The following is a 12,459-nucleotide window of genomic DNA, read 5'->3' on the forward strand; positions in this document are numbered from 1 at the left end:
CTGTAAACGAATGTCCCTGTTGTCCCCCAGTTCCTGTCTCACTGCCACCATGTATATCTAGTATAGGGAAATCTAAAAACAACTAGACTTGCTGAGTAATCAATGAAGACGTTTCACTACTCATCCGAGCAGCTTCTTCAGTATAACTGACTGGTGTGGGAAATTCTCGTCATATCAACTCTTCCATTGTAACTCTTCAAAGAGGGGACATCTGAAGAAATTCACATAGGTGTAGATTCTGTGCAGTTACTGTGATAGGATTATCCAATGTGTCATACAACTCCTAGATACAGCTGTTACTTGTGAGAGTTGCATGAATGGATAAGTGAAGTGTTCTGAAACCCTCTTTCACGCCTCGTTCAAACCAGCGTCTTCTTTATCCAAGATTTGGACCTTGTTATCTTCAAAGGAATGTTCCTTGTCTTTTAGGTGTAGAAAGACAGCTGAGTTTTGCCCTGTAGAGTTCACCCTCCTATGCTGAGACATTCGCTTGGTGAGCAGTTGCCGCCATGTAAATTTCTTAAGGGCCAGTAAATCATGCAAATCATTTTTTCAATCTGTTTATTATAAAAAGGTTTATGCACTGCCATCCTCATGTTGAATGTACAATGAATTATATAGTAAAATATTATTATTATTGTAGTTAATAGCAGTAAGAGTAGAAATGAAAATCACATGATAATCAAGATTGCAGATATGTGTATAACTTTTGGAATTAATTTTGTAACATCATATCATCAACGTCTTATATTTGATGTAAACAATGCCACAGATGTGTTGATAGATGAAAACATCATATTGCAATTTTTTTCCCTTCATCTTTGCTGCATCTAAACAGATCTCATAGTCTGTTTGGCCTGACCTCATGCACTGCAATTTTAAGCTCTTCTATATCTTAAGAAAGAATCTTTGTTGTGTAAAACAACCTTGATAAATTGGCTTGTTGTCTCTGTTAACTGTAATCTCTGTTAAGATTCCTAAAAATACATCCTGATAGCAGCAGAAACAAGGAGTAGGAAAAAAAAATATATATATATATATATATTAGGTAACAGAGTATAGTGTGATGTTGTCTACACAAACTCCATAATAAAATGTATGTCAATGAAATAAGAAAATAGAAGGGCTCCCAATGGCTACTGAAGCAGGATCAAATGTGAACCTTCAAGTAAGGTTGAAAAAAGGACACTGTAGGTCTGAAATGTTGCCTGTGTTCTTTTGGGCTAAATAAATCACACTTTGATCACAATCCAGTGTACCACGACAATTTCTTTCATAGGTTATTTACTGTGTGCAGGCAAGGGCCCCCTAATGAGCACTTGTCACCACAAATTGTTGATTTTTCTTGGCAAGACTTCCAGGGGTTACACCCATATAAAATAAGAAAAAGCACGACATATCAATTTAAATGGTAGTGGAGTCACTTCTTGTGAACAAGGATGCAGTAGCAAATATATGGTGCCAAATGTAATATAGATTATTTGAAGTGGTTACTGTTAACATCATGCTCAGCTGATGCAAAGGAAGGAAAAAACATGGAGATGTCAGGGCCACAAGGCCATCTGAAAACAGTAAGGACCACAAAAAGGAGCTGAAGAAAAGGTTGAACAGAGCCTGCAGGCAAGGTTTCTGAGAGTTTAGCTGGATCAGGATCTCAGACACAAGTCAAGGCAGACAGCAGTCAAAATGTCGGTTTCAAACTCTTGACTTTGTGCTAATTTACCGATGCACTTGCCTGTCATGCCACTGTCTTGTTTTGATAATTTGCGTCCCTGATATGCCTCAGTCTTCCGCTTTACCTCTCCACCCATCTCATTATCCCCATTTGTTTCTCATGATCCAATCCTGACCCTTTATAAGCCTGCCCTTGACCTCTGCTCGGTGTTTGTTCATTAAGCTGTTCCCGTGACCTTGCTGTTCCTGTATTCTCTGAACCTGTTCCAAGTTTCTAGTTCCAAGTTCCTGTGACTCACCTTGTTCCAAGTTTATTCCTGCCTTTGGTCCTGTACCCTAGTACCCCTCCTTGCTCTGCTTGTGGATTCCCTGGTTCTGACTCCTGGCCTGTCCCTCAACTTCATATGTCTGCCCCCTGCTTTATTGCCTGATTATGGACTGTATACCTGCCTGACGCTTTCTACTACAAGTTTGTAAATACTTTGTGAACACCGTGAGTCGCAACCACTTCTTCTTCGTTTATTAGATATTATTTGATCGTTTTCATGGATTTGGATCTGTGTAAAGCCGTGTATAGTTACACCCCGGGTTACCCAGTCCTCAGGCTACCAACCTCCTAGTACTCCACAACGTCTCCCCAGGGAAGACGTGACACAGGATAGTTGGGAACAGGATAGAGTCAATAAATCATAATGATAGCATACAGTACACTGGATCTTGGCTGGGCATTGAAGCTGAGTCTCTATTGCCTTTTATTTTGAGTGTCACATTGTACCACAATTGTGTCACATGGCTGTGCTGGTACAGTGATGATGGCTCTGTGCTGCATTGACGTTACTGGGTCACAATTACAGTATCATCACAAATGGCACAAACTTACAGTAGAAGTCATTAAAACAAGAACATGTTTTTGGACTGTTGAATACAATGAACAAATACATGCTGGGACAGTAAAAATATATTTTGTATTGACAGGAGAAAACAATCTTCAAAAAGACTTTGTGGCAAATTTTCACCTTCTCCACACTTCGCACCACTTTGCCAGGCACAAATTCTCTACCGCTACATTAATTCACTAAAATGCAAAGTTGCGTCTCGGCAGTCGATCACTAGCGAAGTTTCAATATCGTTAATTCATCACTAATGTTCGTTCCTGCCAAGAAAATCTTTGTTAGTAAACTTGTACTTAGGTAAATTTGAATAGGGGGGTACATATAGGTCACATATATAAATGTCTTTAGTAGAGAATGCTTGAAGTGGTCACTTATTATTACACATGTCCAAGGAAGCAAAATAAAGACAAAAGTGATTCTTTAGACTCGAGTTTCCCTTGGTACTCTGCTTTCCTCCCCCACTGCAAAAAAAAACATACAGGCCAATCTTCTCCTGATAAAGCTGTCAGAAGTGAGGGATTTTAGATTGTAAGCTCCACTGTGGCAGGGACTGATACAAATGAGGTTTTATCTCTTTAAAGATCATCTTAAGTGAAAGGAGGACACAGAAAATAAAAGAATGGCAGAAAAAGAAGGGAAAGCAGTCAGAAAACCTGAGAGGTCATACGAAAACACACATGAGAATCAGATCTCTAAAGAATTATAAAACCTGTATTATTTTTTCCATTTTTTACCAATTTTTTACTTTCAGTTCATATTCGTAATGCTAATTAATGTGATTTACCAAAACTGAAGACTATTGGTTTTTTTTATGTAATTATTTGTATCTGCTGGATATTTAAATCGGAGTAAATTCTTTTTGATCTGTTATCATGTTCCAGCTATTTGTTTCTTGGGTACAGTTCATAATTTTAACTTCTTTTTAACTTTTAGCTTTCAGCTAAGAAAAGTTGAAATATATATATATATATATATATATATATATATATATATATATATATATATATATATATATATATATATATATATATATATATATATACATAAAACAAGAAAACAATAAAAATATGCTGTTTTTAATTGTCTTGATTGCTTCTTATATCATTTCTTTTTTATTTATTGCAGAAACTCAACCTACTGTATGAAGGTGTCTATATCCTTGGCAGTAGGATACAACGATACTGGATCCTGCTATAACTCCAACATGAAATATCCTGAAAAAGCAGAACTTAGCAAAAACAAAGAAATTGTATGCCCAGATATAGAAGATTTTATTATGCCATATAGGGAACCAGAAATCAAATGGTATAAGGTAAGACATAAAATATATACATTTATACGTAGTTGTAAAAAGATGCATCCTGGATATGGTATATCCTGGTACAGATGAAGACACTTGGATTAGTGAGATAAATGCGTCATGACTCAGAGTTAATTGAAGAAACTGTGTTATCTAAAGTCATCTTAACTCATTTAATGCATTTAACCTTTTCATTAGCATACCAAAGCACCGTTGTTCACAATGGTGAATGCTTTAATTAGATGGGATGTTGTGAGGCAGTTTTCTGTGTTAAATGAGATAAATGGGATATCTGTGTTTAATTATTCTGTGTCAAACATACAAACCAAATCTTGACCTCAAGTATAACCAGAGTCAGCTGTTCATGTTATATTAACTCTATGAGCATCGGGAAGGCGGAGGCTGAGTTGGCTGAGCTGAACTTTTATTTAGACAGTTATCAAGTCAACAAGCTAAAGTCAGCCTGTTGACAAAGTTGAAGGAGATTTGTGGCATTCTGTTTAACTAATCAACTGAGTTGTGGCGGCATTAAAGAAATCATATTAACAAACCTTTCTAGGTTTTAGAGTAACCCCTAAGGTGGCAAATTAAGATTATTGTATTATTATGGTTATTGATGAAAAAATTATTTTTAGCTGCAAAAATGACACCTATAAACTCTAATGGGTGAAAAAATTAGTTGCAAATCCAAAATTCAAAACACTTCAATGCATTTCATTGACAAATTTTCATTGTTGCACAATTTTGAGAACCGGGTCAGATTCAGCCATCACTAATTATGGTGACTAGGACTTACTCCAACAGGAACACAAAAGTTGCAAGTGATCCTCCAAATTGACCCCATCCCCTGAAGGTAGGGATGCAACGAATCCACTATTTTGGATACAGCCGAACCCCCGAATCCTTTGCGAAAGATTTGGCCGAATACTGAACCAAATCCGAATCCTAATTTGCATATGCAAATTAGGTGTGGGAAGGGGAAAACATTTTTACTTTGTTGACTATGTTTTGTGACAAAAAGTCATGTGCTTTCCCTCTCTGCCCCTAATTTGCATATGCAAATTAGGATTCGGTCCAGCCTGGCAGAAGGATTTGGCCGAATCCGAATCCTGCTGAAAAAGGCCAAATCCTGGCTGAATCCCGAACCGAATCCTGGATTGGGTGCATCCCTACCTGAAGGTAACCTTCTATGAGGAAAAGGAGAACGCAAAACGGAGAAAAATTTGCGAAACGGCGTAATCGGCGAATTTTCACAGGCGTTTCGAGAATTTATTCGCTGGCGGCGAATCACACAAATTCGCCACGAATTCACGCCTGGCGAATAAATTCGCCCATCACTAATTAGAAAGGGTAATAAACATCCTACTAAAATGTAACAGACTATTAGAAGCTACTCATATGTTTTGTGACTCAGCCTTTGGTCTCCTGCTTTTATATGGTCACGGAATGTCTTTTTTTTTTTACATCAATTATCCTCATAAATTACAGTAGGGGGTTCATTATCCAATATATATTGCAGACCCATGCAACATTCCTGTGATAAGTGTATATCTATAGGGAGAACATCTCCTGTATATTATGTTTTGGTAATGTACCTTTCTCAAATAAACAGTAAGTTTGGACTATATTGAGAATAACATGTTCTTTTTCTGATTATCTTTATGCCATAAAGGTTATTGGGGTTATATTATCTCTCTAAAAGTGTAATTTATTTCTCAGAAATGTGTAGTACTCTTAAAAATAGGAGTCTTCTAATTCTGGGAGATTTCCCTTCAAAAGTTATTGCAGTTAAAGTAGGTTAAAAGAATATTAGTTGCATTAACCAGAAGTGGCAAGCAGACCGTTTTTTTTCATCAGGATTACACAGAACGGAGCCAAAGTCTGATTTTGCTGCAGATAAGACAATGGGATTTGAAATGGAATAACTTTTGATAAATCCCTCTATGATAGTTTTAATGAAAAGTAAAAAAGGTGATAGGAACAGAAGAATCATTTGCAGACTCCATTATGATATCATGGCTAATTTCATACATATTGAAGATTAAGCTGTTTTGTGAAACTCTATGTAGAATATGATGGATGGGGCTCCTAGCAATGTTCTACTCATGGACTGAAATACAAATACTGCAGAGTCTTTTTAATAGAAGATAGATAAAAGATAAACCTCACATATATTTATCAATTGATAAAATGAATAAATACTACAGTAATAGAGAAATTTCATGAAAAGCAATAGTGAAATAATTATTATACTACTGATGTGACCTATTAAAGTACAGAATGCCTTTTTTATTTTTTAAAAATAAAAATAATGTTCAAAATAAAGCTTTTTGCACCCTGGTTTGTTAGATGAATTGCCATTTCCTTAAAATGGAGTGCATGGAGTCTGTGTTCTCCCAATGAATACAGGGCAGCACCCAAACATCCCCCCTGTTACACATGAATGAGAAATATCATATGGGTGTTATATAGTTTATTACTTTATAATTGAGGGAGATCATGGTATAGATATAGCACTGAAACTTTAAGAATATTAGTTTACAAAAGGCTGGAAAGGTTCCTAGGTTCATCTCATGAACTAGAAAAACGAAATATGGTGTGATACAATGTACACCCCAAACGCGATACCTTGTACTGAGGTTCAGTTATATCGATCTAATCTAATGGACTACAAGGCAAAGCTCTTAATTTGCACCCACAATTACTGCAAAACTGTGGATCCCAGTTTTATTCTAGTCCTAATTGTTCCCATAAATCCCACAAATTTAGAGGAAGCCCAGGTGTAAAGCATGGCATCATTGTGGGCACGTTTAGTTGAATAAGCTATAAATCTAACTATAGCCCATAACCTTCAACGATACCAAATCAACAGTTTAGGTATTCCCTGCTGAAGAAACATTTCTGCATCGATATATGAATATTTAATATACTGAAATATAAAGATGTACATCTGGCTTTTGTATTTAAAAGAAGCTGCATTAATTGCATACAATAGAAAATGTGAATGAAGGCAAGGTGGGTAGGTGGACAATAGTGATGGTCGAATTTGTCCTGTTTCGCTTTGCGGAAAAAAGTGAATTTCCCGTGAAATTTGCGAAACGGTGAAAATGTGCGAAACGCCGAGAAAACTCGCCGGCTAAAATGCACCAGCGTCCAAAATAATGGACGCCTGCTTCATATTTTTTTGGACACCGGTGATTTTTAACCGGCGAATTTTCGCCCATCACTAGTGGACAACAAAAAGGGAGATATATATGGGGTTTTCAGATAATAGATTCAGAATAGATATATTTGGAGTCAATGTCCATATCTGTAACATGTGTAACTTGCACTGAAGATACTGTGAGATGAAGCAAGCATCTTAAATCTCAGTATATATATATATATATCAGTATGAGCTTTATTTTTATTTCCCACTGTGCAGCACAGATGCCTGATGAAATACAGAGCAGCATTATTTTATCATAGTGTTTATACATTCCAGTAGGCACACATGTAATAGAAATGAAAGTCCTTATGTGTTTACTGTGTAGCTTTGTTGACTGTGGATATTGTATGGTTATACCCTTATGATTCCAGCTGCAGGTACCATACCAACCACTAACAATGACATGATTTGAAGATGAGAGAAGTGAGATGTAAGACAGTTGAGTTCTCATACTGTATTTTCTGTTGCTCTGGTTTCTTTCTGAGATTGGTTTGTAAAGGGTTTAAGCTGGTAAAATACCCTCTTAGGGGCAAATTCACTAAGATGCGAAGTTGCGCCAGGCGCAACTTCGCCGCACTTCGCCGCACTTCGCCAGGCGTAGTTTTGCCAGCGCTCCGCAAATTTACTAAAATCCGAAGTTGCGCACAGGGGTAGCGTAAGGTTGCGAAGTTGCGCTAGCGTTGATTCGCTATATAAAGCGAAGTCACGCTAGCGAAGGCTAATTTGCATATGGCGCGAAATTCAAATTTCAATGGAGGAACACGTATCTGCACTACAAATGCCTAGAAAACCTTCAAATCAGCAAATAAAAATTTTGTTTTGCCCTACACATGTGCCCACTGTCTAGGTAAGTTGCCATGAGTCAGGAAATGTAGGGGGGAGGAAGGGGAGCCCCAAAAAATTTTCGATCTTTTTCAGCCTATCAGCCATCATGTAGAAAATACGCCAGCGTTTTTTTGGGACTTAGAAAAAAAATTGACTTTTTTTTAAACAATCCCTATCTTCTCTATTGCGCTTCGCCAGGTCTGAGGTGGCGAAGGAAGTCTAGCGTAAAAGGTAGCGTTCAGTACACTAGTAGTTTCGTCGCTAGCGAAGATTCGCCTGGCGTAAGGTTGCAAAGTAACACTAGCGAAACTACGCCAGCGTTCGTTAGTGAATTTGCGCAGTAGCGAAAATGCCAAACGCTAGCGAATTAACTCTAGCGTTCGGCGCTTCGCGCCTTAGTGAATTTGCCCCATAACCTTTACTGGAAGAAAAACATGTCACACACACTGTTGCATTAAGCCAAATGTAGAGCGTTCATTGGATCAGAGACTTAAAGCAGTAAATAAATATAGTATAGCCTTCCAGCTCCACAAGCCATTCGGTCATATTCAATACCATAGAAGATCACTACTTGTCTTCTGTCTCCATTGGTGATGTTAGTTGAAACACTCAGATGCCACTGCCTCTCTATATTCTTCTCTCCACTGGGGTATAGTGCCCAAGGAAAAGTGTAAAAAAGTGTGTTTTACCTTTGATTTCTCCCCAATAGGAGATGAAAGCTGCAAGGGAGATGTTATTAATCAGAGCATAGTCTCCCTGTTTAATGGATATTGCTATCTGGCCCTGGATGCTATAGTGTTCTGGAATGAACAGGCAATCCATTCCAGTGGTCCAGTTCGCATTTTGGAACTCACCTTCCACAGGAAGGCTATCTCCTGTGGAAAGGGTATTTAAACTTAATTGGAAGTTTGGAGAGTGTCTCTCAGCAGAACACAGCAGGTAGGAGACCTGGCTGTGTTAGGAACTCCCAGTGGAGCTGGGGGTGCCGCCTGCTAGTGCAAGAAGCAGAAAGAGCCCGTGGCTGTGACTAAGAGCCAGATTTTATTGTCTGTGTGGGACATTGAGGAAAAGCCAGGAGGCTGGGAAATTCCCTCAAAGACTGTGAGTACAGGGGTGACCCCAACCTATGTTTTGACTGTTTGTCCACCAGGGGCCCAGTATAGTGAGGGAACACTTCATATGAAGGTAGTGCCCAGTGGGCAAGGATTTATTTTTATGGTTTGTTATAAATACTTACTGTTTGTGAATGACTTACTGTTTGGGAAAATAAACCAATGTTTCTTTGAAGAGCATGTGTGTCCCTGTCTAACTACCCCTTTTCCTATGCTGCTTGCTCTACCATTTGCTAAATTCCCCCCAAAATTTACATGTGCAAGCTGCAAGTTTGCCACACCACATACATGTCCTGTTACACAAAAACAGAGCATACTCCATGTGCCTCCCTATGGCCTAAAATCTGTAGAGATGTTTCACTTCCCCCTACTGCTTCTGTCATATCCAGCACCACAGAAGTGCACTACTGGTCTCCTGCCCTCAGTGGAAGTAACCTACACCTGTTCACTGATGTCCCTAACAATTAGAGAATTAATGTTTCCCTAGATACCTAACTGAAAGCAGCATTCACCCATCTGCACCTTGGCTAAGAAACACTTGCTGCAAGGGGACTATATAATCACCAGATCTTACTCAGAATAAAGAGGCCTTTCCTCTAAACCAACAAGCTTATATTGGTGCCTTGGTTGGTGTAGGGACATAACTCAGGATCCATGTCCCATCTCCACTCAGTCCTGCAGGCCACCGGCCTACATGAACCCTATATCTCATTATTGGGGTTTATCAGTTATTACTAGACTTGCCAGAGGTGTCTTCTACTCTGCATCCCTCCCCCCCACTTGACAGTGGCCTCTGCTACTTGATAGATATGCTAGCATTCCTAGGCCCGGGACCATTGTAGAAATGTATTACGTATAACATTCCCAGGAGCATCACATATAGACTTGCTCTTTTTGCCCTTTTACTATATGTATTGGACAGTGGTGTAACTAGACACCCAAGGGCCCCGGTGCAGAAATTTACAACCGGGCCCCCCTCGAGCCCTGGGCTGGACCACAACCATTACTGACAATGTCACAGGACTGAAATTAAAAAAAATACAGTTTTTTTTAAAGCAGAGATTGCCTCTAAAAAATGGAAATGTGATTCTTAGCATTACCTTACAAAGTTTCTAAACTTGCCTTTTGGCAAAAACACTCCTGACCATCCACAGTAAACAGAAGATTAGCCGGTGGCCATCCCTGGGAATGTTAGGTCATAGTGTCCATCGCTTTGGCCCATGAGCTAATGTGTTGCATGCCACTTCTTGCTAACGATATAAAAATAACAGCAATCTTTCTTGTGCCCAAAACCAGAATGGGCACAGCAGCATGCGTAAGGGCAAACATTAAGGACCCTGCTGAATAATTACCAGCACAGAACCTAAGGACACACCTAAACCTTCTTTACAAAGCCACAAGGCCTTTAAACAAAATGATCAAAGAGCTTTGTTCAATAGACATGCCAGGTACTAAAAGCACAATGCTGGATTAAAGCTCTACATGCACAGTCTCTCTTTCTTATAAAGTTACAATGTATACAGTAATTTACACAAAGAGTTTAGGAACGTGAAGATTCTGGTAGTTGTAGTTGCCCTGCAGGTATAAGTTCCGTATCTCTCACAACAAGCAGCCCTTTTGGAATACTCACCAGTATTTTACTATGGTTGTGACCTGGAGAGGGTTTGTCTACTCCAGACAGAGCCTTCGGCACTCGTTATATGTAGCGTGTAGACCGGGAGGAAACAGGGACGGGAAAGCCTGGGGCACGGGAGCATGGCTAGGCCACAAATCCTCCAAACCCTATGAATGTCACTGACACCCGGGACAATAAAGAAATGTTTTGTGGGAGTACTTACTACTCAGCACTTAGAAGGGGCCCACCAGAACAACTGGCTACTATCACTTCCCCCAAAAACTATGGAAAACTCCCACCCAGCAGATGCCTTGGAAAAATCTAGGTGAGCAGCAGCTTGTTACTGGAGGGCAGATGCAGGTTTGGAGGGCAACAGGAACCAAAAGTAGGAGATCGTAGGGCAGCTGCTGATGAAATCACACTTGCCTTCTAGTGGTAAACTTTATTTATTCAAAATATGTTTTGGCAAGGAACATTTACTCCAGGGATGCGGGGCCCCATCAGGGGAGCAGGGGCCATGACCCTGGTGCAGTCACACCTCTTGCACCCCTGGTAGTTATGCCACTGGTATTGGATGGTTCATTGATCATGCCACACTCTTTCCATCATTTATCTAATACCCAATGATAGAAGAGCAAATTGATTAAGGAAATTACGATGAATGCCAAGGAAAGCTGTAGTGAACAACTTGATTTATAGAGCTATAGTGAAACTGAAGAACAAACTGAGGCTGGAGTTTAGGGTAGACATTATAGATAGCATTACCTTGCTTAATTTCACTTTAAGAAACAGGTTCTGATCATGAAAGATACAGATAAAATCAAGCTTTACTGATGCATATGACTCACACAGTCAGCATTATCTCATTAAAATGAATGGCATGCCATGTGCAGCATGAACACTGAATGCACCATTAAAGTCGCTACATCTGTAGGTTATATATCAGTACTTCTGTTTTCTATAACCTTTAATATATATTCATAATAAAATATGTATTTTCCATGTATTACTTTTTCAAGCCTTGAAATTTTTAGTTTCTCACTGTTCTTTGAAGGCAATTCAAACATTTGCAGCTTTGAGCTTTATTTGTGGAGGCATGAAATCCAGCTGCCAACTGTACACTTGAATGGTTTTGTGCTGGCTGTGAATTGGCTTGCGTACGTTACGTCTAGTCTACACTCCAGCAGGCAACACTCTAGACTAAAATAAAAACAGAAAGTATTTGAAACTCGCGTATTACACTGTCAGTTTCTTTAAAAGATCATTAACTTGGTGTGTTAAGATTATTTTGTTCTTTTCAAAGTGACTCATGAAATAGCTTGTTGCATGGAACAGTTAAGAGCAAATATAACAGCACCTACAATCTAACACTTTATTATTGCCTAGGAGAGGAAAAAGTCTCAAACCATTTCACAGTCTGAATGCAATGATAACTTATAATGCACAGTCTGGGGACTTTATCTACAACCGCTCATTGTTTCTAAGCAGCAGATAATAATTATTTGGGGAAACAGATCAGGCAATTACATCTTAAAGTGGCAATCCAAATAAAGCTGTCAGTAAATGAAAAAATGAAATGAGTTTATCCAAAATTAAGGGATTCAAAGACACTTATCTATAAAGCTTGGCACTTGTTAAAGTTGTATAATAAGTAACCAGCCTTTAATTTCCCTGTCACTGAAAACAAAGACAATTTGTAATTTCATGATTTAGAATGCATTTTACAGTCTAAATTCCTTTTTCAAGATAGCATTTAGAATGACAGAATGAATACAAACTTTGACTTGTTTTGCTTTATGTCTACAGCATACAACGTGATTAACTTTTTTTGT

The 12,459-nt window shown here is 38.7% G+C and overlaps 1 protein-coding gene across 1 annotated transcript in view; it reads left to right on the forward strand.

Moving 5' to 3' along the window:
- Nucleotides 1–12,459, forward strand: part of il1rapl1.S (interleukin 1 receptor accessory protein like 1 S homeolog) — a 707,139-nt gene that overhangs the window by 452,797 nt on the left and 241,883 nt on the right. The window contains exon 4 of the mRNA XM_041583301.1: nt 3,693–3,879. Within this exon, the coding sequence (XP_041439235.1) occupies nt 3,693–3,879 (187 nt within the window). The remainder of the gene's footprint in view (nt 1–3,692; nt 3,880–12,459) is intronic.

This window comes from Xenopus laevis, chromosome 2S (assembly GCF_017654675.1).
Source record: "Xenopus laevis strain J_2021 chromosome 2S, Xenopus_laevis_v10.1, whole genome shotgun sequence".
In the NCBI taxonomy this organism is placed as follows: Eukaryota; Metazoa; Chordata; class Amphibia; order Anura; family Pipidae; genus Xenopus; species Xenopus laevis.